At 38.4% G+C, this 26,075-nt stretch overlaps 2 protein-coding genes across 2 annotated transcripts; both read right to left on the bottom strand.

Moving 5' to 3' along the window:
- Positions 1-784: 784 nt before the first annotated feature.
- Positions 785-26,007, bottom strand: LOC113161775 (B-cell receptor CD22-like). Its single transcript, XM_026359577.1, has 23 exons — positions 25,963-26,007; positions 25,877-25,912; positions 25,722-25,788; positions 24,755-25,120; positions 24,447-24,656; positions 24,070-24,339; positions 22,497-22,757; positions 21,541-21,798; positions 21,085-21,175; positions 20,920-20,980; positions 20,296-20,467; positions 20,023-20,091; positions 17,251-17,595; positions 16,826-17,041; positions 16,305-16,559; positions 15,320-15,574; positions 14,910-15,170; positions 4,293-4,553; positions 3,325-3,582; positions 2,893-2,974; positions 2,745-2,805; positions 2,231-2,415; positions 785-986 (listed from the first exon to the last, which is right to left on the bottom strand). Exons 1-23 carry the CDS (start codon positions 26,005-26,007, stop codon positions 905-907), a joined length of 4,167 nt encoding a protein of 1,388 aa, XP_026215362.1. The 3' UTR covers positions 785-904.
- On the bottom strand, positions 4,691-6,000 carry LOC113162185 (sialoadhesin-like). The gene is made up of 5 exons (XM_026360219.1): positions 5,923-6,000; positions 5,760-5,841; positions 5,002-5,358; positions 4,796-4,898; positions 4,691-4,730 (listed from the first exon to the last, which is right to left on the bottom strand). Coding segments are annotated over exons 2-5 (531 nt in total). The 5' UTR covers positions 5,830-5,841; positions 5,923-6,000; the 3' UTR covers positions 4,691-4,729.
- Positions 26,008-26,075: the final 68 nt, after the last annotated feature.

Here is a 26,075-nt window from a genome sequence, read left to right as displayed (position 1 = left end):
TAAATCAAATAGAAGATTTAAATTATTTCATGCAAAAGCTGCAAATTGTTCAAAATTACCTTGAGACAATAAATGTGTGCATCATTTATATATTATTAAACAAAGACAATAGAAAAACAGATATTGGTGATATTTCCATCATAGTTTTTTTAAGTGGACACATTTCAGTTACTGAATAATAAAAGTATTAATTTACAAGTCATTTATCGAGTGAGCTACAAAGCCAGCCATCTTTCGAAGCCAATGGAGAAAAACTTTAAAGTAAAGATGGAGCAAAGCAGCCCCAGAACATGACCAAGCCTCCTTCGTGTTTCGCAGTAGGTAAGGTTTGTTTTTAAGGTTTTAAGTGCAGAGAAAGATTTCGGAAGAGTTCTGTTTTAAGTATATTTTTGAAAGTAGAGAGTGAAGCAGCTGAGCGTGCAGACGTGGGTAGGTCGTTCTACCTTCATGGAACCACTGAGCTAAAACGTTTTGTCTGGGATCTTCTGAAGTGAGATGAGGGGACCACAAGATGTCATTATCTGGCAGAGCACAGTGAGCTAGAGGGATTGTAGGAAGTTCAGGTAGGCCGGTGCTGTTGACCACTCTGTGGTTAGGGATCAGGGCTTTGAACCTGATGTGGGCAGCTACAGGAAGCCAGTGCAGACATCTGAAGAGTGGTGTAACGTGTCTTTTTGGCTGATGAAAAATGAGACATGCTGCTGCATTTTGGATCATTTGGAGGTTTGATGGTGCAGCTGGTAAACCTGTCTACCTGTGTAGTCAAGATGAGGTATGAGCAGAGCCTGCACGAAGAGTTGTATAGGATAAAAGGTAAGGTCTGATCTTTCTGATGTTAAGAAGGGCCAATCTGTATGTCCTTGAGACAGAGGAGATGTGGACGGTAAGGTCTGTTGATGATCAATCATCTCTCCTGGGTTCCTGACAGACTCAGTGGAACAATCACGGTGGACCCCATGTTGAAGCTGATGTGTTGTATTAAAGTTCTGCAGGGACGGAAACAGGGCTGTTTAACGGTATTTTGTACCTGCTGCGTTTCCTGTAAATGTCTGCACAGTGACTCTAAAGCCAGAGCAAATTTTACTTTCATTACCTTTTTAGTGAATATTGAAGGAAGTGAGAACATGTGATCAGTGCCTAACACAGAAACAGCTAAAATAAAAATGATTTCAGGCCAGGACACCTGTGTGAAATAAAAGTACAGCATGTTTGTAATGATGCTACACTGAGAAAAACATGACACTAATTAAAATCAATTGTATCCACATGCTGTGATGTACTTCTACTTTGCTCATGTTTCCATCAGGTTCCCTCCTTTAGTTCAACAGCATCTGATAAGATGCTGTTAACATGCACGATGAATTTCCATTTGAATAAAGAGACTAAAAACCCATGTCAATATGACATGCCATTGATTTAGCTGTAAGTTTTAATTCAAGAAATGGAGAATTGAATTTTGAATTGACACTTTGGACAATTAATTGCCAATTGAATTATGATACTGAAAAACTTCCTTAGCTTTTAGGTTTTTTTGATGGGAAGTGTATAAACTCTTCAAGATTACTCTGAAACACTTTCCAGCGACATTCAAACCAACAATTCTTGATCGAAGGTCTTATAAGATCTATTTTTTGTGAAGCATGGCTCACATTAGCTGATGCTGTTTGTAAATAGTACATAAACACTCACAGAGTCTTAACCACACTGCCATTCTCATTTCATTGATTGGACCTCAGTTAGCATTAAGTGACATAAGCCCAGTATTTCACTTACTGTTTCCAACCCTTTTTAAGAGGCGTGATCAAAAAAGACATGAAATATTTGTTTGTGTTTTAGCAGTTTAGAAATACTGTGTTCATTAAGATATTTGTGACTTTGGTGAAGATCATTTTACATTTCATGACCAAATTATGCAAACCAGGAAATAGAAAATTGCAAATTACTCTTTCTAGCAACTAAACAAAAAAACAACAATAAAAAGCAAAAGATAAAGGTTTCAGAGTAGAACTTCCTGTTGTTTTTTATCATGTTTTGGTGAAGGTGCTGTACTATGCAGCAGTTTCCTGACCTCTTACAAAAAAATAAAGCAAAATCAGGTCATTCTAAAATATCAAATGTTACGGCATACGTACTAAAATATTCTATGTGTGGTTCAAAAATTATTAAGAGAGCAAGGAAACGAGATGTTAGTGTAACGAGGATAATTTTAGCTGTAACTGTAACTATTCACCTCAAAGCACTGCAGCCACTGTTAAACCTGACAACTGAGTACTCAGTAAGTTCTTGTTCCTCCATGTGTCCTGGCTGAGCTCCTCTGATGTTGGAGTAAACAGGATCTGTGGGTTTGTTGGAGAAGGTGACAGTAGCGTAATGAAGGTTTTCCTGCTCCTCTGGCTGTTCCTGGTCACACACAAACTGAAAAGACGAAATCAGTTAAAGCCACACAGGTGACGTGTGGTAAAAAGTCTTCAACAACAACAGCTGCAGTAATGATGGAACAAAGATCACTAACATGGAGTTTAAACTTTCAGTCAGTGGCTCTCAAACCCAGTCCTGAAGGACCCCTCCCTCTGAAGACTAACCTTACATCCTCTGAAATCCTTGTTTCTTTACCTTCTGCGGTTTAGCTTTCTGCACTTTTTAACCAGGAGTCTGTTCCTCTTTATTCAACTACTGTGGTTCTGCTGCCTGAACTGAACTGAACTGGAACAACAATAGAGTTTTAGTAGCAGAGAAGTTCTGACCTGTTCTCTGTTGTCTGGTGTCTCTTCAGGATCAGGTGATCTCCTGGTACCGTTCTTTTTTCTGGTTACGATAAATTAATTAAAAAATGAAAACAATAATAATTTCAATAATTAAAAAGCAACGATTTAGTGAAACTGATTTGCTCACCGGATCCATGAGAAGATAAAGAGCAATAAGAGAACGAGGAGAACAGCAGCAGTTACTGCAGCAGCTGCTGATTTCTCTGCTCCTGATGAATCAAAGGAAAACACTGAAAGCACAGTTCCTGCTCAAAACAGGTACAATACCTGAAGTCTTGATCATGGTGTATGGATAATATTTACATATTCAACAGACCGGAGTGCAATAACAGTATTGAACTCTTACTTCACTTTGTACAGTACAGTAAAAATATAAACATAAATGTGTTGGTACATCTGATTATATTTGATTTGAGGAAGGTGGATTAATTTGACACACAGATACTGGAACACATTCCTTTTTAGCCTTATTTTGTAAAACCACTTTGATTAATGTAGTTTAACATTAATGTCAATGTTTAACTGTTGTTCTGTTGATCTGATTGTAAACAAACTGTACCTGGATCAACAGTCAGATGTAAAGTGTTGTTATGACGTCCTACACTGTTCTGAACTTCACAGTAATAATTCCCACTGTGTTCAGCTCTGATGTCAGTGATGGTGAAGATCTGTCCTGAAGCTTTTGGTGACTCTTCATTCTCCTTGTACCAGGTATAATTAGCTGCTGGGTTAGCATCACTGCTACAGGTCAGAGTCACTGAACTACCCTCCACTATCTCAGAGGGACTCACTGACACAGAGGGAAGATTTGGACGATCTGGAAGAAACAATTCAAAAGGTTTAACTATTAGCATGTCAGTTTTCTCAGTTTTAACAATGATAGATTTATCTGATACCACATATCATATTATAAATGAGTAACAGCTGTTTAATTTCTTTTACTTTTTCAACTTTAAAGTTGATTTGGCAAAACGAATAAATAACATACACTACCCGTCCAAAAAAAAGTCACGTACACTAGTATTTCGTTGGACTGCCTTTAGCTTTTTTTCATGAAAATCTTGTATTGACGATGGAAAGTCAGACTGCTGCACAAAGTCGCATCCCAAAGATTCCTAATGGGTTTAAGGTTTGGACTCTGTGGTGGCCAATCCATGTGTAAAAATGAGAGTTCATGCTCCCTGAACTACTCTTTCACCATTTGAGCCTGTTCAATCTTAATATTGTCATCTTGGAATATGTCCATGAGATTAGGGAAGAAAAAATCCATTGATTACTGGTCCTTCAGTATATTCAGCTGACCTCATACTTTGGACACGTAACGTAGCTGAACGTAGCAACCCCAGATCATAGCACTGCCCCCACACACATTTACCTTAAATGTAATAATTTCGGAGTGGACCAATGGTTGCATGAAACATGTTTATATTTGCTTTCTTTTACTCACATTTCATACAGGTTCATAAATCTTATATAATGTATCGTTAGATGCATTAAATATGTTTAATTTAGTTTTGTTTAACTCACATTTCACATCAATAGAGACAGACTCAGATCTACTCGTCCCCAGCTTGTTTCCAGCTTCACAATAATACTGTCCAGAGTCAGAGGATTTGATGGATCTGAAGACAAACTGTGGTTCTTCATGGATGGATTTAAGATGTGTGTCACTCTTGTACCAGGTATAATTAGCTGCTGGGTTAGCATCACTGCTACAGGTCAGAGTCACTGAACTACCCTCCACTATCTCAGAGGGACTCACTGACACAGAGGGAAGATTTGGACGATCTGGAGGAGAAAACATTTTACATTGTTTTATTATTGGCATTTCAGCTTTCAAATATCAAGAGACAGTAAAATAGTTTAAAGACTCCGGATGGTGAAAAGTCAGAAGAGTGGAAGTAAACTCACACACTGAAGGAGAGGGGAACTTCTCATGTCCTTTTACAGCACAGGAAACTCTGTCTGTTTGATGAATGTATGTATGAAAAGAAGATGATGTTTCTCTTTGAATCTGTCCGTTCTTGTACCAGATGTAGGTAGTATGATCAGGTGAACAAGTGCTTTGACACTTCAACTCTGCTCTAGTAGAATCCTGTTGGACAGTAGATCTGATCACCTGAACCTGGAGATCTGACATATAAGTGTTTTTACATACAAGCAAACATAAACATAACTATTACAAAAATGAACCATTGAATACATAAATTAATATGATTTTTTATGAAGATGTTACCTGTGACAGACAAAGTGACTCCAGGTGAACCAGTATATTTCCCCTTTCGATGCTTGGTTATAAACCTGAACTTGTACACAGCTGAGTCTCTCTGTCTCAGGTCTGTTATCTTCAGAGTACAGGTTTTGTTAACACACTGATACGTCACACGACCGGTGTAGTCTGAGTCTGTTCTCAGATCCACAGGTTCATTATTACTCCCTTTAGTAAACCATAATGTTTTCTGAACATTAATAACATGTCTGTTCATTGAATATGGGTATGTGTAGGAGCAGTGTATGTCCACTGTTGATCCCTTTATACCACAGATCTTAGTAGAAGTGTAATTTACTCCCCAGTCATTCTGACCCTGCACCACTGTAACACAGAGCACAGCAGAAACCACAGTTAAAGTTAAGAACTGCAATTACAGAAGTAATAATAATAATAATAATAATAATAATAATAATAATAATAATAATAATAATAATAATAATAATAATAAAAGCAGCTGTGCCTCAGTCAGTAAAGCAGTCGACCATGACTTGGAGTTTGATTCACTATTTCTACTCACATGTCACAGTTAAACAATTACACATTATTTGCTGCCGTTTACAGGACTTTAATATTAAGGGTTTTAAAATTGTTATCATATTTAGCTTGAGCCATATTCCATTTTTTTTTTTTTTTATTATGATAAACATCCACTACAGTTCTGAAATCACACTGAGCCCACAAACAAACCGTTCCACAGCTGGGTTTATGTAGAGATACAGTACCTGACAGAGAGAGAAGGAAGACAACCAATCCACTTGCTGCTGTCGTCGATGTTATAGCTGCTCCACTCATCTGTCTGAGAAACTTTAGCGATAGTAAAACAAATGAGCAGATAAAAATAAATATATCAGTCACATGACTCAGCAAATCCACTTACATACTTACTGTCTTCTGTCTGCATTAGACAGAAATCAGGATGTTGAAAATCAGCAGACTTCCTGTTTCTTACATGAACTTGCACAATAATCAAAGTTTCAGTAAACACTAAACACTTCAAATCTTAACACCGTTACAAATACTGGGACTGAACATTTATCATTCAGTCTGAGTTTCTGGAAAAAATGTATTTGTGTATGTTTGTGATGCAAATTATTACAACTTAGCAGAGCGGATATAACAGATGTGTGAAAGTGCACTTCACACACTTCAACTGCAAGTTGAGACTTACCGTCTTGATTGCTTCATCAGTTTGCTAAATATATATAAACACACACACAGACACACACACACACACACACACGACTACTGTGTGCAGACTTTATTTTCTGGATCTCCTCTCCTAGTTTTGGGGTCAGTACCCGACAGTTCCAGTTACCACACTAGTCCAATGACCACTGTTACTTTAACTTTCACGTCTTTTCTCGTTCTTTTCTCACCCCTCTTCACACCTTGCCTGCAAAATGTCCCCCATAGCAAAGCAGAGCCACCACATCCTCTCCCTGTAGAGCTCCATCATTGAGGCCTGTACGGTTCCACACATGCATTCACACATCAATACACATGACTGTTTAAACACCGTTTCTTCACCAGCCATTTGACTAGTCTTGGTGACTTAAGCTCCATCTAAACATCTAAAAGCATTCAAAGTTGAGAGGCCGTTGTTTGACCTTGTCACCAAAAAGCAGATGCAGATCGCGATCTTAAAATACACTTCCTTCTTCTTTTTACTCTGGCTTTTTTAGTATGAGCTACAGTGTATGAAAGTAACAGGTTAAGCAGTAGGTTCTGCTTTTTGGCTGACAATTGAAAGTCACAGAAACCATTTTGACCAGCAGGCTGGGCTCCACGCCCACACACACAAAAAAGGTGGTTGTACAGGGAAGAGACGCTGCATAGATGGAGATATGTAGATGCGATTGAGGTCACGTCTCACTAGATAAGACCCTTTTATGATAGTGCGGAGTCATCTTGGGTTACAAGATGTAACCAACGTGTTGTTTTCTTTATCACTGTTACACAGTAATGATCAGAAACCACAATAAGTTCTTCTAGTCTCAAATGGTTTCTGTGCGTTTAGGCAGACTCGTTATGAGGTTATAATAAACGTAACTTTACTGTGTAAACTCTGTCTTCACACGACTACGGGTAAAAGCAAAAAGCTGAGCTTACAAACAAAATGAAGTGGACTGATGGGATTTAGTTTGGACACATTATGGTGATGTTTTTAATGACTTTGGCACATTCGCATGCTCCAGTGGAATAAACCCTGAACAAACAGTATACATTGAAAAGGTGAAATGGCAACAAACTCTGTATTGTGCTTGCTAATATAATCTGTAAAGTAACATCTGTACAACATCAAAGTAACAGTACTGTACAACAAGTTAAAAAATGTACTGTGTCATCCAGAAAAGAGGCTCTAACCTGACCGAGACACAGATCTTTGGACTCTATTAGGACAGGAGTATCTGAGTAATCTGAGAAGTGAATCTTTGAGATAACTTCTGTTGTGAATTGGCGCTATACAAATAAAACTGAATTGAATTGAATTGAATTGAAAATCGTGAATTTCCAAATACATTTTGCCCAATAGATTTTAATCCTGCATATCTGTAATATAAAAACTTACAGTAACTATTGAGCTTTGCTGGAGTTGACCTCAAACGCAGCTGTTCCCAACTGCTTCAGCTGCTGCTGGTGAGAACTCAAGAGGTTTCTACTTTACAGTCTTCACTGTTATTTCTTAAAGTTATATTCATTCCCTTTCCACCAGGTCATTAGCACCAACATTTGAATAAAATGACCTTTAGTTCAGATAAATGTAACAGTGAGTAAACCATTCACATCAGAACTACCTGTTCCTCTGTGTCATCCATCTGTGCTGCAGTAATGGACGTCAACGCTGGGGTGTTCACGTATATGGGACAAGAGTCTGTTTGTTGGGGAGAGAGGAGAAGATGAGATTAAATTTACCTCATCAAATAAACAAAGACTTGCTGAGACAGGAAAACAGTAGAAGACAAAGTAAAATCTGATAAAGTTTTTTTTAAATCTTAATCTTGAATCTTGAATGTTCCTTTAGGAAAAAACTGTAAAGAGTAAACGGGCTCCTGGTTTGCTGCTCAGGGTGCATGTTCACAGAAGGAGCTCCTCCACATCGCCCCCCTGAGGACACAGCAGGAGGTTCAGCTTACTACTGACAGTAGGCAGCTTCATTTCCTAAATGTACCAGGCCTAAATATTCTGTAATTGCCTGTTATTGAACCAGTTTGTGTGCATTTCACAGGAGAAGCCGGCTGCAGTCCTGTAGTTTCTATCTAGGAGGTTTTTACTTGATTTCAGTAAAGAGCTGGTGTTTCAGATTTCCTGTGATTGACTTCAGAATTCACTACAACACATCAAACCAAACCTGCTGCCGGACTCGGTTTGAATGCTGCGTTCAGTGTCTCTGGCCTGTCACTGTCGCACTGTATTACATTAAAATAGTTTATACTGGATTCAAACTAGCTTCTTGTTGTAGGAAAATGTTGGAAAGCACTGATTTAACGCATGTTCAGCACTGGTCTGTTTCCCCACAGCATCACACCAACTTGGGACAGCTCCAGCTTCTTCTAATGTCTGTTTTTAACACTAATAAGAGCTTTTCCCCCAAAAGCAGTTTGAACCTTCATGTTTAACTGTGACCTCTGTGAGATCAGCTTTTTTCTCACAATGAGACATTGTTTGCAAACTAATGACACATTAGCTGTTCTCAATTTACTTTCTCTGTATTGTCAATACACATTGGAAAAATCTTTCCAGTCATTGTGAAGTTTGTTCCACTATGTCTGTCTTTGCTTCGGAGGGTTTAAAACCACATCTATCTGCCCCTAATAGCTGTGTCTGTTTACCCGTCTCAGGAGAGTAAGTTGGCAGTTTGTCTTGCGTACAATATTGAACTTTGACTCCAAATTTAGTACATAAAGCGTCCCTGTGGGCGACCAGATGCCCCCGACCAACATGTTGGCTACCTCTGCTCTAGACACGTCAAAAACAAGTGTGCATCAGGTCTTAGTATTATTAGCATGTGTTGGAATATGACAAACAAATAGGTGAAGTCTAGAATGTTGAAGTTTATTTATATGTTCATTATGAAAGCTGCTTTTCCCATTAGGGTCATGAGGGTGCTGGAGTCATTCCTCAGTCACTGGGTATCACACAGGCACAGTAAAGTTATACAAGGTGGTCTAATAATAGTGTTTTACTGTATTACTGGGGTCAAGCAAATGCAAATGATTTTGTGTGGGTAACATCTGAGTCCTCCAAGCCTTGTAGCCATTTCCATCTCTATTGAGTCATTATCCCCCCTTTGTCACAGAGAAGTCAAAACTTTCTCCTTTCGATTGCAGCTCAGCCATTTTATGTTCCTTGGTAATATGGTACACCATGTTACTTTGACGACAAACACTTCACAGGATGGTGAATCTTGCTGCTGGGGATGGTGCCGACATACCAATTGACATTAACAACGTTTAATTTGTTAGTTCTTGGCAAATTAGGCAACACTTAATAAATCAGTGTTAAGAAATGCATCTGATGTCTGGATGTTTTCTTCTTACTCCAGAAAATTTTAACAGATTCAACAAAAGAATCAGTCATACTACTTAACTGAAATGTCAGTGCCAATACGGTGAAGGGTTGGAGGTTCTCCTGGTGCCGTGACATGTGGTTTCACTGGGCTAGAGGGGCTAGGAGGTGAATGAGAGGAGGGAGAAGCTGAGGGAGAGTTGATCATCCTCAGGTCTGCTGGAATCCTGTCCTCTGGCTCTGAGGAGTGAGTTATCTGGTCCATCTTTGCTCTTGTTTTTTTTTTTGCCATTTGCCCTCTTACCTCAGAGCCCTTAAATAAGGGCTGTTCTGGGTGGTGTCCCAATTTTTAAATTCTGTTCCCTGGTCTGTAAGCAGTCTTTGAGGGTCACCTCATCTGCAGACTTACTTTTCAGAGCGTAGGCTTCTGGCCACTTTGTGAAATAATCCACCATGACACAAAAGTCTAGATTACCACCCTCTGTTTTAGTGAGCTTCATCAAGTCCATCCTGACCAGTTCAAACGACTGTTACCTGTAAAATTAATTAATAATTAACTGTAATCTTTACAGAGAGCTGACAGTATATAGGAACATTTATCAGGCACTAACCTCGATTGGGTTGTACTGTATCTCTTCCTTTAGACTGGCTCTCTACACTTGGCAATCTGGGCAACATGAAGAAAATATACTTACCAATAAATGATGTACAATATTTATACTCTAACAATCATAATAATCATTGTACAGTAGAAATGCCTTTTATGAAACGGGGTGTACACATACTGAATGTCATTGGGGATTGTTTTTTATTTTAGCATTGTTACTTTAATTTCTACAACTGCGAGTGATGTTTCTAACTTACCCGTTGTGGATGTTTGCTTCCATCCCAAGCCGGTAGTAACGGCTAATGATTGCATGGTGTGTTCACCACAGTGTCCTCCAACAGTGCTGCAGTGAAATTCTTCAAATGTTTCACTTGCCTCAGCTACCGATAGCATCACTTTGGCTAAGTGCAACAAGTAGAACCGCTCAATGTAACACATGTACAGATATAACAGAACAAATGGGATTTTTAGGATTGATGCTATCAAATAATTACTTACCCTACAACACAAAGATCTCCTCTTGATGATGCATCACTGATGTTTAGTCAGAGCTTCTGGAAATTGATTGTGAAGTTTGAAGCCCATGTCTTCCTTGCTTTGGTCTCCTTTATATAAGTTTCTCATAACAGGTGCAAATGAGCAAATTGGCTCCAGGTTTTTTTTTTCTCCCATTTCTCCCACCAGTATTAGTGTGCGAAAGGAATTTTTCAGACTTTGAGAGTTTTATATGATTGAATGCAGATAATTAGTCCTTTGTCTCATTGCTAATGAGGTGTAAGATACTATGATAAATGGTGTTCAGTCAAATTGGTCAGGTTACACCTGTACCTAACGAGTTGGTGATTAGTCCACCTGGACCTTGATGAAGGTTGTAATGTGCAGTTTAGAGAGGTGTTGACTCAACTGCATGATCATTCTGGAGGCTTTCATTTCTGCTGGTGTTGGTACTGATTTGAAATTCTATTTATCCCACCTTGACTAAAATGAATGTTAGTATAACACGATATAATTTATCTGAAACTACGTCCTCACAAATTAAAATTTGCTTCAATCAACAACAACAAAAAAAAAAAGTACCATGATCATGAAGAAGGTGGACTGGTGTTTGAGACCGACTTAGTTGCAGTTAAGTATACATAAAATATTTCAACTGTATGTTAACACTACACATAATAACATGCAAAGCAATTACATATGAGTTTGGATGTTCACCTAGTGGTGAGACGACTGAGGAGCTGATTACCTGTTGGGGGACCGGGCTGATGTTTACTCCCAGGACAATCAGACAGACCACAGTTCAAACTGTCAGGCATCAACTCCCAGGAACCACATCTATCCACCACGGGTGTGTTGGTTTAGTGTGTTACAGGTGCACGTCTGGAGGTTGTGCTGATGATCTGTCTCCTCTCCCATAAACAGTAATTTATTGCTTTTGTAAACGTTGGTCTTTAAACCTCCTGGAGGAATATTTCCCCCAGTAGTAGAAACTTTGAATCATATGGTGTAAAGATCATTTTTAAGGATATTGTTGTGCTGTAATTAAAACTGATTTTGTAGCTTTATTTTGATGAAGCCACACTTCGGACTTTTTACAGACTTATTTGTGTTTAGGTTAGACCATGGTTGGAATTCGCCCCCAGGCTACATCTGGTCACATCTGCAGGAGAAGGTGAATTATTTTCTACTAATTTGCAGCCTGTTCTTGTACCAGATGAATTTGAAGTTGTTATTGTCAGAGTACAGTTGTTTTCACAGTGATACTGCACACAACCTGCAACCTGTGACTGTTTTTCGATCCACTGCTTCTTGTAACATCTGTAGCCTGTAACTTAAACCAGCTTCAATAATATTTAAAACAGAATCTGAAGAAATCTCTAATAAAAAAAAAGATTTCAATTAAACCAGGGTTAACACAGGCACAGTGTGCACACATCAAATGCTCAATATGACAGCAGAGAGTGTTTGTGTTCTTTCCACTCTGCTCAGTCTGCTGCTGCTCAAATGTGAAAACCAGTGAGATGAGAACGGCTTACTCCAGCTAAGAATGTAAATATAATCACATATCATAAAATCATTATATATATGATGAAAAAAGTCCATCTCTGTCGAGAGCATAGGAACCTGACACTCAACCTAAACTTGACTACACCATGTGACATTTTATGATGCAGTGAATCATAGACAAGAGTAGATATACAGTACCTGACAGAGAGAGAAGGAGGAACATAAATCCACTTACTGCTGCCTGTGAACTAATAGCTGCTCCCCTCAGTTTAGGCCACTTTAGAGACAATTAGTAAATATCTCTGCAGGTAAATAATGTTCACACAACTCGTCACTCACAACAGAATCTCAATCAGGCAACATGTTAATTCTGAGAGCGGATGGACAATAACAAATTGTCTTTTCTCTGGTGTTTATTTATAGCACTTCATCACTAGAGGACGGTGACATGTCAGAGATACAGCGAAACATTCACCACAACGTGGAAGCTGAGCTTCCTGCAGGATGAAGAAAGTTCGTTGCATGGGTGAAAAGATAAAAGATGAAGTTACAGCATGAACTTGTGCAGTTGTGAGTTTAATTCCATTTTATAAAGGAGAAAAATAAATACAACGTAAACAAATATTATATAACTCCATCACTAAAACATTGCTAAATACTGGTTTCTGGATTGTTTCATGCAAAGGAAGTCCATAGACATACCCAGTATTTGTATGTTTACACTACATGAAGTTGTCAAGAGGTGGTGGAAGAACTGTTAGCGGTGTTCACTTTTCCCATTTTCCAGTTGGTCACAAAACCATGTTACACATCAGCCACCATGAATTATGAATAATTAAATATGTATAATGAATACAGATACAAATGGACGCTAAGTGCAGTAAACAGTATGGATGCTGGACTAGAGATGCTGGTTTTAGGTGTGTTTTGTGGACTTTGCTGTACAATGCAAGTGGGTCTTTTCAATTTTCCTGAATTCTATGATGAGAGGAGAAGAAAAACAACAATTAGAGGATTCCAGACAATTGATATTATATGATTAGAGCAGACTGTGTGAGATGCTGCGTACCTTGGGGCCACGCTGCCACCGTTAAATATGACTGTAGCATACTCAACAGTCTTTACGACATTTCCCTCCTTGTGTTTGTGGAGCTGAGCGGGTTCGATGCCGCGGTTGACGTGACCTGCCGGTTCCTTAGAGAAGTGGACACTTGCGTACTGAAGAGTATCCATCTGCTCTGCTGGTTGTTTCTATAGACAGTTCACAAGTAACACTACTCGTAATGTTGTCTAGCTGAATCACAGCAACTGTGACTTAAAGCATCGGTAAGAAAAATCTTTTTTAAAAAAACAAAGAGAAATGATGACAATTGATGGTGAGAATTTAATGAAGTGAAAACTTCTGAAATGACTGAATCCCATTAAAACATGATCCAACTCTTCAGTCTGCTTGTAAACATTTAGTATGTAGTACACATCTAGTATTTATTCTATGGATACGACTACAAAGTCACTTTTACAGGCATGTGGAACCACTTTTTGTACTGACACTGAGCTTTCTCACCTTTGCACTACCGTCTGGTTTCTCTACAGGCTGCTGTGACGTCCTCTTCCTGAATGGGAAATGGATACATTTGGTTTCTTAACCCTGAATGCTTGGGGATCATGTGATGTTTTAGTATTATTATATTTCTGTCCTTTAAAATCACTGCTCACCTGATCCATAGCACAAGTAAGATGAGTATGACAGCGAGGGAAAGGGTCAGGATTGATGCAAAAGCTGCAAATTTCCAATCTCCTGAGAAATGAGAATGAAAAACACTGATGGTCACGGGAGATTCTGCAGAGTGACAGGAGAACTCAAATAATCAACTTATAACTAACTATTTTTACTGCAATCAAGACTATTACCACTTTAAGACAATTCCTTACATGTACACATTATTAGTCTTTATGTCTGTCTTTTAAAAATGGTGTGATTTTGTTTGGAATGCTATATAAAAACAAACATACATTATCACATTATCTTATTTGCAGTTTTGATGTTTGAAATGCAATTTTAAGGAGATGTGGTTGATGTAGGTGCATGAAACCTGAAGTAATGTCAGTAATGTTGGGTATGCACATAGGAAATTAACAGAAAATGTATTTACCATTTGTATTCTGACAGAGACAGAGTTTCACAACAGTCAGATTTATGAAGGCATGGTGACGTCCTACACTGTTCTGAACTTCACAGTAATAATTCCCACTGTGTTCAGCTCTGATGTCAGTGATGGTGAAGATCTGTCCTGAAGCTTTTGGTGACTCTTCATTCTCCTTGTACCAGGTATAATTAGCTGCTGGGTTAGCATCACTGCTACAGGTCAGAGTCACTGAACTACCCTCCACTATCTCAGAGGGACTCACTGACACAGAGGGCAGATTTGGACGATCTGGAGGAGAAAACATGAACATTTAATGTTAAATTAAATGAGTTTTCACTGTGGAACTTTTACTTTAATATGAAACTTATAACTGTTCATTTTTGTAAACAAAAAGTCAGAGTAAATCAACCATAACTCCATATTGCAGAAAAAATAAACAATGAAAAGTGGAGATAAAATAAATCAGTCTTTGTTTATTTGGTGTGAAACAAAAGAGACAATAAAAATGTTTAAAGACTCTGGATGATGAAATGTCAGAGGACTGTAAGTATGCATATAACTGGTTTTAAATCTGTAGGAAAATTTGTTTTTTGCTTTGTTTTACTCACATTTCACATCAATAGAGACAGATTCAGATCTACTCGTCCCCAGCTTGTTTCCAGCTTCACAATAATACTGTCCAGAGTCAGAGGATTTGATGGATCTGAAGACAAACTGTGGTTCTTCATGGATGGATTTAAGATGTGTGTCACTCTTGTACCAGGTGTATTTAGCTGCTGGGTTAGCATCACTGCTACAGGTCAGAGTCACTGAACTACCCTCCACTATCTCAGAGGGACTCACTGACACAGAGGGAAGCCTTGGGGGATCTGGAGGAAATGTGGTTGAATAGTTTAATGATTTTATCACCATTTGTGTGCAGCACTAACGAGGAAGTCAATCATCAACTTCTACTACAGCTGCAGTAAACTGCAGCAGAATAAAGCTTAATTTTATATAAATTAAATATTTCACTCACATTTAACATTAATAAAGATGTATTCAGATGACGTCCCCAGCTGATTCTCAGCTGTACAGTTGTACTGTCCAGAGTCAGAGGACTTGATGGATGTAAAAACAAACTGTGTATTTTCACTGAGCAGTCTGAGGCCATTCTCCTTGTACCAGGTATAATTAGCTGCTGGGTTAGCATCACTGCTACAGGTCAGAGTCACTGAACTACCCTCCACTATCTCAGAGGGACTCACTGACACAGAGGGAAGATTTGGACGATCTGGAGGAGAAAACATGAACATTTAATGTTAAATTAAATGAGTTTTCACTGTGGAACTTTTACTTTAATATGAAACTTATAACTGTTCATTTTTGTAAACAAAAAGTCAGAGTAAATCAACCATAACTCCATATTGCAGAAAAAATAAACAATGAAAAGTGGAGATAAAATAAATCAGTCTTTGTTTATTTGGTGTGAAACAAAAGAGACAATAAAAATGTTTAAAGACTCTGGATGATGAAATGTCAGAGGACTGTAAGTATGCATATAACTGGTTTTAAATCTGTAGGAAAATTTGTTTTTTGCTTTGTTTTACTCACATTTCACATCAATAGAGACAGATTCAGATCTACTCGTCCCCAGCTTGTTTCCAGCTTCACAATAATACTGTCCAGAGTCAGAGGATTTGATGGATCTGAAGACAAACTGTGGTTCTTCATGGATGGATTTAAGATGTGTGTCACTCTTGTACCAGGTATATTTAGCTGCTGGGTTAGCATCACTGCTACAGGTCAGAGTCACTGAACTACCCTCCACTATCTCAGAGGGACTCACTGACACAGAGGGAAGCCTTGGGGGATCTGGAGGAAATGTGGTTGAATAGTTTAATGATTTTATCACCATTTGTGTGCAGCACTAACGAGGAAGTCAATCATCAACTTCTACTACAGCTGCAGTAAACTGCAGCAGAATAAAGCTTAATTTTATATAAATTAAATATTTCACTCACATTTAACATTAATAAAGATGTATTCAGATGACGTCCCCAGCTGATTCTCAGCTGTACAGTTGTACTGTCCAGAGTCAGAGGAATTGATGGATGTAAAAACAAACTGTGTATTTTCACTGAGCAGTCTGAGGCCATTCTCCTTGTACCAGGTATAATTAGCTGCTGGGTTAGCATCACTGCTACAGGTCAGAGTCACTGAACTACCCTCCACTATCTCAGAGGGACTCACTGACACAGAGGGAAGATTTGGAGGATCTGGAGGAGAAAACATGAAATCAGTTGTTGTATAAAGAGGGGAAATGTTTTCTGTTTCCAATTCACTGCCAATCACAGAATCAGTGATTCTGGCTCCTTCTGTCACATGCCCAAGTGTCCTCGGGTAAGATACTGAAGATACCCCTGGTGTGTGAGAGTGTGTGCTGTATGAGCGAATGGGTGAATGAGATGCAGAGTAAAAGTGCTTTGAGTACCAGTTAGGTAGAAAAGTGCTATATAAGTGCAGAACATTTATCTGAACTCACACAGTGAAGGAGAACGATAATCCTCTTGTCCTTTCAAAGCACAGGATACGTTGTCTCCAGGATAAAACTGACTCACATACGAAGGAGATTCCACAAACACGTTCTGTCCGTTCTTGAACCAGGCATAAGAAATCTGTCTGCAGCGGCTTTGACACGTCAGCTCTGCTTCCCTGTAAGACTGATGGTCTGTTACTCTGGTCACCTGAATCTGCAGAGCTGGACACACATGTAATGTAAAGGATTTATGATGCCATTTATTCAGATTATTCAGATTATTATCTCAGACTAAATACATTTTGATTTCCTTTGTGTGCACAGATTCCAGCACCTTCAGGACTGGACAAAATCTCTGGAAATGATGTATCAACATGCTCGAATGCTCATAAAAACAAACACTGATTTGACATTAAATTTATAAATATTACCTGTAACAGTCAACGTGACCCCAGGCTGACCAGTATATGATCCACCGGCTTGGTTCGTGATGAATCTGAATTTGTAGACAGCTGAGTCGCTCTCTGTCAGATCTCTGATTCTCAGAGTGCATTTTCTGTTGTCACAGATATATTCTGCACGCCCTGCATACTTCGGCTGTGTTTTCAGATCCACAGTTCCTTCAATAAGCCAGAACCTGTCTGTCACTGTGGTATCAATGCCATTGTCATTTAATGGATAGCTGTAGGTGCAGTGCATGTCCACAGTGGATCCATTGACAGCGCACATCTGAGTAGCAGGATAATTCACTCCCCAGTTATTCTGACCCTGTACCCCTACAACAAAGAGCACATTGGAAAACACAATCAGACACAACACAAGAAGCCAGAGTTCAATACTTCATAGAAATGCTGCATTATTCACAGGGTACGACGGCTCAATGACGACAGTTAAAGTACATTTGGAGATTTGTGTCAATTATGCATCGAGTCTTCTGATGACCTATTATTTTAAATCTCTGTAAATTGCTTCTGTGTTGTCTATTTAACAACTGGCTCAGATATTGTTACTGAACAATACTGAGTGTTTGCTTGATAATAATTGTTGTTTATTGAAGTCTTTACGTTACATTAATGTGGGATCAAGTTATAAAACAGTCTTCTCATGTTTGAAGGTGGGGCCACATCTCTTTAACAAAAGCTACTAATTGCACCCATACTCAGAGTGCAGTTTATTACAAACATCATGTGAACACTGGACAGAGTGTCCCTTTGCAAGTTGATGTAATCGGATCATATATTTACACACGTTTTCCAGGTACACCATTATGTTTTGAATGTTATATTCTACCACATCACAAATGTCCTTTGACTGTATGACACTCACTTTGCATTGCAGTGGCCTGATGTTTCCCTGGTAAAACAAATACAGCACTGTTCATACTGACATCTACATAATCAACAGTACATAAAAAACAAACCTGTTCTACATCACATTTCTATTTATGCTTTCTTTTTCCATCAGGGACAATAAAACTACTTTGAATTAAGACAAATTTACCAAATACTACGGACATAACATGTTTGCTAAGGTTATTATTATAACATTATTTGAATTTAACATCACATAGGAAATGTACACAGGCTTTTTACAGCAGCTGATTTCACTTTGCACTCAGACGTGACACGAATCAGTGGACCAGTGGACCAGTTGTACAAGATGCATGAACCTTAACTGACTGAACACATTTCAATTGTCTGCTTTGCAGTTTGACTGTTGCTGAGCATTGGAGGACAGTGCAGATAAACAATGAGAGTTATTATATTTCATTATTAATATATAATTAGTCAAAAATATAAATACTGAGCAGTGCCTATTAAACGTTTTCACCTCCTTCGGTTGCTTTCATCTTTATTTAATAAATTGTATTCACCCCCTTCAAATCAGTAGATGCACCTTTAACAAAAGTGTGAAGCATGCAGGGTGGCACATTCTGAATATAGAAAAACATACTTAATCAATAAAAATGTTAAGAGGATGTAGTTAAAATACACACACATACATACATATATATATATATATATATATATATATATATATATATATATATATATATATATATATATAGTACATGCAGTACCTGGCACAGAGAGAAGGAAGATAATAAATCCACTGGTCACTGCAGTTAAACTCATATCTGTTCGTCTCGACTCTCTTTGTGGCTACAGAGACAATAGAGATAATTACTGAGCACACAGAATTGAAATCAGTCACATCAATAAATATGGAGAGAAAGACAGGGTCTCAAAAGATTTCTTACCTCTGTGGTCAGCAATCAGAACACCGAGATCAGACTGTCACCTCAACTTCCTTCCTATTTATCTCATTCACATGCGTGATGTCAGTAAATAGCCAGGAGCAAGAGATGCAGATATAAAAATACAACGAGCAGCAATTCAGTTACCGAGAAGAAGAGGTGTAACTGTGGTCTGACAGTGTTTTAACACGACTTAAAGAAGGAACGTGCACATTTTCACACCAGTGGCAGCAACAAGAATTTATAAAATGCTTAAAAAAAACTTATTCACAAGTGATATTTCAGTGAAAAAATACAACAAGTTGGAATAAAAGAACTTATATGAAGAGGAAGTAGATAAACAATGTGGTAAACATTCAAAGGTCTCACAGTTACTGAGCTGAAACTGGGCTTTTGTATAATGCAACTCCTCAGAAAGTCAATACTGAACTTCTTGAATATTCTATTATTCTCACCCTAACACTAACCAAGCTCGGGAAATTAATCAATCAATCATTTATCATACATACAAAACATTATATAGTTTGTACTGCTTCAACCCTGCAAACAACCTGGTGAATGATCATGAATGGATTACATACAGGAAAAGTTCTCACCCCCCCCCACAAAGAGAGCCACATTTTTTTTTTAGTAACAACTGAAGGTTGGTCACAAGAACAAATGTCTTTGTCCACTGGTGGGAAGCCAGTGAAGGATTGATGGGACTTTAGCTTTTTAACAACACACCCGCTGGTGTATCTACTAGTCATGTTACACAGAAATCCCATTTATAATATAATACAATCACTTCATTACTCTTAAAACAGTTGATAGAGCTTATGGGCATCAAGTTAAATATAAAGGTTAATACTGTCGAAATGCGTACATTTAAATTTGTGCTGTACATAACTTGAGTGGTACAAGCGTGAGCTTCAAACTCGTATTTTCCTGTTTTTCAGTAGCCTACTTTCTGCGGTGTTTGTTGACTGTGCTGTACAGTGCGGCCGGATCCTCTGCAGCTTCATGGCTGCTGGTTCTGAAAAGGGAAATGTATTAAATATATTAAGATACAAACAGCCAAGCAGTGAGATGACATGAGTAAAACGACACAATGCAATAGTGAAAAACTATTAGAATAAAAGCTTCATTCACTTATCGATATTTTGTTCTACCGTATGTGTGTGTGTGTGTGTGTGTGTGTGTGTGTGTGTGTGTGTGGCAGCTCACATTGGATCCGAACCAGCTTGGTTAAATGTTACAGCAGCGTAATCAACTATCTCTTGTCCTTTAATTTCCTCTTTGTATGTTAGAGGCTGAGCTGGTCCAGTGTTGGCGTGCACAGCATCGCTTTGGTGTTTGGAAAAGTAGACTGTGGCGTAGGAAAGGTCATCCTGCTGCTCTGCTGGTTGTATCTGTAGAGAGTAGACAAATGAAATGACTTAAACAGAACCTGAATCTGTTTCTGATAGATGGAACCGAAGACTCCTCACTTGTAGACTTAGCAGGTAGGATGTTATTAAAACAGCTTTTTGCAAAGCTGGTAAATAGAAATTGCCACATCTCCCTTAAAGAGGCAAAACGAAAGGTTGATAAAATACTGAAGTAACCTCATTTTGGATGATTCCAAAATAAGCAGTGAAGAGACGAAAAGAGGAAACTCCAGCACAGGCGGAGAGAAGGCGGCCGCAGCTCACTACTTAGTAACAGAATATGTCTCAACACAATATTGCAAAGAAATGTGGTCTTTCATCATCTACAGTAGATAAAACCGTGAGAAGATTTATAAACTCTGGGGAAATCTCAAAGGAGGAAGTTTAAACACAACCTTAAACTTTGATACTGTTGTTCTGTTCTCCTCTCTCACCTGTCCTCCGTCGTGTGCTCCCTCTTCAGGCTCGGATCTCTGTTTGGAGGAGCTCTTTATTCTGTGCAGGAAAATAAATTTTCAGTCAAACTAAAGTGCAAGAATAACGGAATCGAGCTGTTTCTTTCTTTATGCGCAACAATGTGGTAAAACAGAATTCCTCACATGATCCATACGAGGACAGAGATGAGTATGATAGCGAGGAGACCCGCAGGGACTGTGGCAACAGTTATTGATTTCCATTCTTCTGAAATGGCTAAAATAACAATACACATTTTCCAATACAGTAAAAGGTTGATTTTACACATTCAAGTCAAATTATTTTGTCTTTGAAGGAAATTTAAAGTGCGCATATTGTGCAAAATCTGCGCACCATCACCAAACTTTTCTGGTTTTGAAGAAATATGGATGCACACATTTACAGACTTACTGGTCACTATGATCTACATGGTCTTTTAGCATGACAGTGCACAGGCACCTAATAATAATAATAATAATAATAATAATAATTAATAAATAAAAAAACGTTTTGTAAAACCCAAATGTGATTTATGCTATAATGATGCAATGTCTCACTGAGGGATCTTTTACAATGACTGATGCAGTATTGACTTACTTTACCTGGATCAACAGTCAGATGTAAAGTGTTGTTATGACGTCCTACACTGTTCTGAGCTTCACAGTAATAATTCCCACTGTGTTCAGCTCTGATGTCAGTGATGGTGAAGATCTGTCCTGAAGCTTTTGGTGACTCTTCATTCTCCTTGTACCAGGTGTAATCAGCTGCTGGGTTAGCATCACTGCTACAGGTCAGAGTCACTGAACTACCCTCCACTATCTCAGAGGGACTCACTGACACAGAGGGAAGATTTGGGGGATCTGGAAGATAATGTACATAAACAATCTCTTCAGCAATAATAGCATTTAACAATTTAGCAAACAACTGTAAAGAAAGACAGACAGAAGACCAGTTCTATTGGGATTTGCTACAAGGAAATTAACCTCAATTCCACAAATCACTTTACTCACAATGGACGTCTACAGATATAGATGAGGACTTGTTCCCATATTTATTCTCAGACTTGCAGTTGTAGGTTCCTTTGTCCTTAGAGCTGATGGAGGTAAAACGATAAATTCCTTCTAGTCCATGATGTATTGTTTGGTTCCCCTTGTACCAGGTGTAATTAGCTGCTGGGTTAGCATCACTGCTACAGGTCAGAGTCACTGAACTACCTTCATTGACTTCACCCATAGGATACACTGACACTGAAGAATCCCTTGGAGCATCTGCAGGAAAAGAACAATTAACATATATATATATATATATTTTTTTTTTTTTTTTTTTTTTTTTTTTAAGAAAAAGCCAAGTAAATCAGCTATGACTCCATATTGCAGGAAATATTTCAAGTTAAAAATGGAGATAAAATAAATAGTCTTTGTTAATTTGGTGCAAAACAAAAGAGACAGTTAAATAGTCTGAAGACTCAGGATAGTAAAAAGTCAGCAGACAGTAAGTATGCATGTAACTGGTTTTAAAATATGTAAGAAACATTTTTATTTTGCTTTGTTTTACTCACATTTCACATCAATAGACACAGACTCAGATCTATTCTTCCCCAGCTTGTTTCCAGCTTCACAATAATACTGTCCAGAGTCAGAGGATGTGATGGATCTGAAGACAAACTGTGGTTCTTCATGGATGGATTTAAGATGTGTGTCACTCTTGTACCAGGTGTATTTAGCTGCTGGGTTAGCATCACTGCTACAGGTCAGAGTCACTGAACTACCCTCCACTATCTCAGAGGGACTCACTGACACAGAGGGAAGATTTGGACGATCTGAAAATAAAGCAACATAAAATAACTCCAGTTGTTTGTTGCTCTTAGTTGTATTTAAATAAGAGGCATTTGCTGTTTTTCCCACCTGGCTTAAGTCTCAAATGAGAAAAGTATTTTCAAATGAGAAGAGAAGTGTCAGAAAAATTTGATTTCTCATTCATTGATGCTCTCTGCATTGTTTTGGTACATGTGGTACCATCATCTACAAATCTGCACCAAAATCACTTGTATATGGCTCAATGACATGAACTCAATGCAACCGTCAAACAGTTTACAGATTATAAACAAATACTTTCATCAACTCAGTCTTCCAGTTCTGGGTTTGACTGTATTAAATGTGATGTTAAAAGCTCAGAACAGATTGAAGAAGCCAACAGTGAAGGAAACTAAAATAAATCAGACATGACGAGAAAACAAACTTCACACTGCTGCTAATAATCTTCCAAATTCCCACTTTTCTAAATGAGCAGTTTTACTCACATTTCACATCAATGACAGTGGATTCAGATGTGTTTCTCCCAAACTTGTTCTCAGCTTCACAGAAATACTCTCCAGAGTTGGATGACTGGACCGGCCTTAGGACAAATGTTAAAGTTTCTCTGAGAGGTTGAGGTTCTGAATTTAAGTTCCTCTTGTACCAGGTGTATTTAGCTGCTGGGTTAGCATCACTCCAGCAGGTCAGAGTCACTGAACTACCCTCGTTGATTTCACCCATGGGATACATCGACACTGAAGGAACCCTTGGAGCATCTGGAAGAGAAAACATGATTAGGTAAAATAGCTGTTTAATATAAATTCAAACTTCTAGTATTAGATGTTTTACTCACATTTCACACTAATAAAGATTAATCTAGTTGTCTTCCCCAACTCATTCTCAGCTGTACAGTTGTACTGTCCAGAATCAGAGGACTTGATGGATTTAAAGACAAACTGGGTCTTTTCACTGAGCGCTCTGCGACCATACTTCTTGTACCAGGTGTATTTAGCTGCTGGGTTAGAATCACTGCTACAGGTCAGAGTCACTGAACTACCCTCCACTATCTCAGAGGGACTCACTGACACAGAGGGAAGATTTGGGAGATCTGGAGGAGAAAATACTATTTTATAAAGATTTAATGTATAAATTATTCAATACAATCATTAAATAACCAAGAAAATGTCATGTACTGAACATAAAGTGGGACCTGGAACCTGAATCCTTCCTGATACATTTTGGAATATAATTATTTAACAGCTGTAACATCTCTCTAACACGAGTTAACCATGCAGTTTAACAGGAGAGTTTTGTTTAAATAAGAGGAGTTTTACTCACATTTCACATTGATAAATGTAAAATGTCCTTCGTCTTTTGATGTCCTGCTGCCCAATTCGTTCTCAGCTGTACAATAGTACTGTCCAGAGTCAGAGGACTTGATGGATGTAAAGACAAACTGGGTCTTTTCACTGAGCGCTCTGCGACCATACTTCTTGTACCAGGTGTATTTAGCTGCTGGGTTAGAATCACTGCTACAGGTCAGAGTCACTGAACTACCCTCCACTATCTCAGAGGGACTCACTGACACAGAGGGAAGATTTGGACGATCTGGAGGAAACGTGAAGATAAATTAACTTCAATTTTAAAAGGGGTCTAATAAAATAATTTAAAAAAAGAAAAAATAAATAATCATGGACACTGAGGAGTAAACTCACACACTGGAGTAGAGCGATATTCCTCATGTCCTTTAACAGCACAGGAAAAACTGTCATTAACATTAACAGAGACTCTGTAAGTTGACACGTCTTCCTCCATTTTCTGTCCATTGTTATACCAAACATATGAAGGATGATCAGCTACGTCACAGCTGCTGCGACACGTCAGCACCAGCCGAGCTGATGATCTGCTCACCTTCACCTGGAGGTCTGGACACGTGAAGAGAGAACAGACATGTCATCATTGAAGTTTATGCATGAAAGCAGGCGCCTTACCAGAAGTATTATTACTCTAATAGAAACGTTACCTGTGACAGTCAGAGTGACTCCAGGTGAACCACTAAACTTTCCACGTCGTTGGTTTGTTTCAAACCTGAACTTGTACACAGCTGAGTCGCTCCGTCTCACATCTCTGATTGTCAGAGTGCAGTTGTTCCTCTCACACTGACTTTCTACACGACCTGCGTAGCCCGAGTCTGTTTCCAGATCCACAGGTTCATCATTCCTCTCTTTGGTAAACCAGAATGTTGTAAGGACCTCAGTATGTTCATCAGTATGTTCATCATTCATTCTTGGGTAGCTGTAGGTGCAGTGTATGTCCACTGCTGAGCCTTTCAAAGCACAGATCTGAGTAGGAGTGTAAGTCACCCCCCAGTCCTCTTCCCCTCGTGCCACTGTGACAAAAACAAGAAAAAAGTTTTAATGAATAGCACAATAGAGTTTTCATGTTTGTGTTATTAAAATCCCAAATATAAGATGAAAAAATGCAGATGACTGTCAATCACACAAAATTGAATCACTCTGAATTAAGCAAGTAACTAAATGTGTTGTCAGCGTTGGTTCCTTTTTTTAAGGCTTTGCTAAATGGTATCCTGTTCTCTAGAAAAAGGATATGCAGACATATTAGATCAAAACTTAAGTTACTAATTCATCCAGCTGAGGAACAAACAGCTACAGAGTTTATTAAAACAACTTCTAAACTTCCTGTGCAGTGATACAAACCACTGAATGCTCAGGTACAAAGATACAGAAAGACGTTATGTGAGGAGACAGTAACAGATAGAAAGACTCATTAAAACGACATCATGATGCAGAAAACTCACATATAAAGAAACTAAAGACATGAAACAAAACCAGTGAGTTGATGCCTTCATCATATGCGACCATGTTGTACATTAAATGCATTAAAAGTGGTGATCGGGAAACTTTATTTTAATCAGTTTCACTTTAAGTGTACTGAATTCTGCAGGTGAACTCAGATATACTGTGCTTTACCTGACACGGTGAGAAGTAGAAGAAATCCACCTGCTGCTGCTGTTAAACTCATGTCCGCTCCCCTCGCCTGTGTGGGAATTCAGAGAAAATAAAACATCATACAGCGATTAATGTCTGCAGCAATTATAAACCTATTAAGTATAGAAGCTACTTACAATAGAAGAAGGTGTTGTCTTTAAGATTAAGTTCCTCTGTGGTCAGAGCAGCAAACAGAAGAAAGATGTCAAGCTGTAAAAAAAACAAAAGAACAGAGACTTCCTTCCTTCTTCATATCATTAAGACACATGAAGCCGTCTTATGAGAAACTAATGGTGGGATGTTTCTCCTAATGATGGAAGGATTGGTTTTCAAATA

Source organism: Anabas testudineus, chromosome 1 (genome assembly GCF_900324465.2).
Source record: "Anabas testudineus chromosome 1, fAnaTes1.2, whole genome shotgun sequence".
NCBI lineage: Eukaryota > Metazoa > Chordata > Actinopteri > Anabantiformes > Anabantidae > Anabas > Anabas testudineus.
Note: the sequence above shows the minus strand (reverse complement) of the source record. Positions and strands in the feature narration are given on the sequence as shown.

Coding starts and splice junctions, on each gene's coding strand:
- LOC113162185 (XM_026360219.1), bottom strand. CDS start 5,829: ATGAGTGGAGCAGCTATAACATCGACGACAGCAGCAAGTGGATTGGTT. Junction 5,359..5,759: donor CTTCCTTCTCTCTCTGTCAG/GTACTGTATCTC, acceptor TCTGTGTTACAG/TGGTGCAGGGTCAGAATGAC. Junction 4,899..5,001: donor AGTCACTTTGTCTGTCACAG/GTAACATCTTCA, acceptor CTTATATGTCAG/ATCTCCAGGTTCAGGTGATC.
- LOC113161775 (XM_026359577.1), bottom strand. CDS start 26,007: ATGTGTCTTAATGATATGAAGAAGGAAGGAAGTCTCTGTTCTTTT. Junction 17,042..17,250: donor GGTCACGTTGACTGTTACAG/GTAATATTTATA, acceptor ATGTGTGTCCAG/CTCTGCAGATTCAGGTGACC. Junction 15,575..16,304: donor CATCTTTATTAATGTTAAAT/GTGAGTGAAATA, acceptor TTTCTCCTCCAG/ATCGTCCAAATCTTCCCTCT.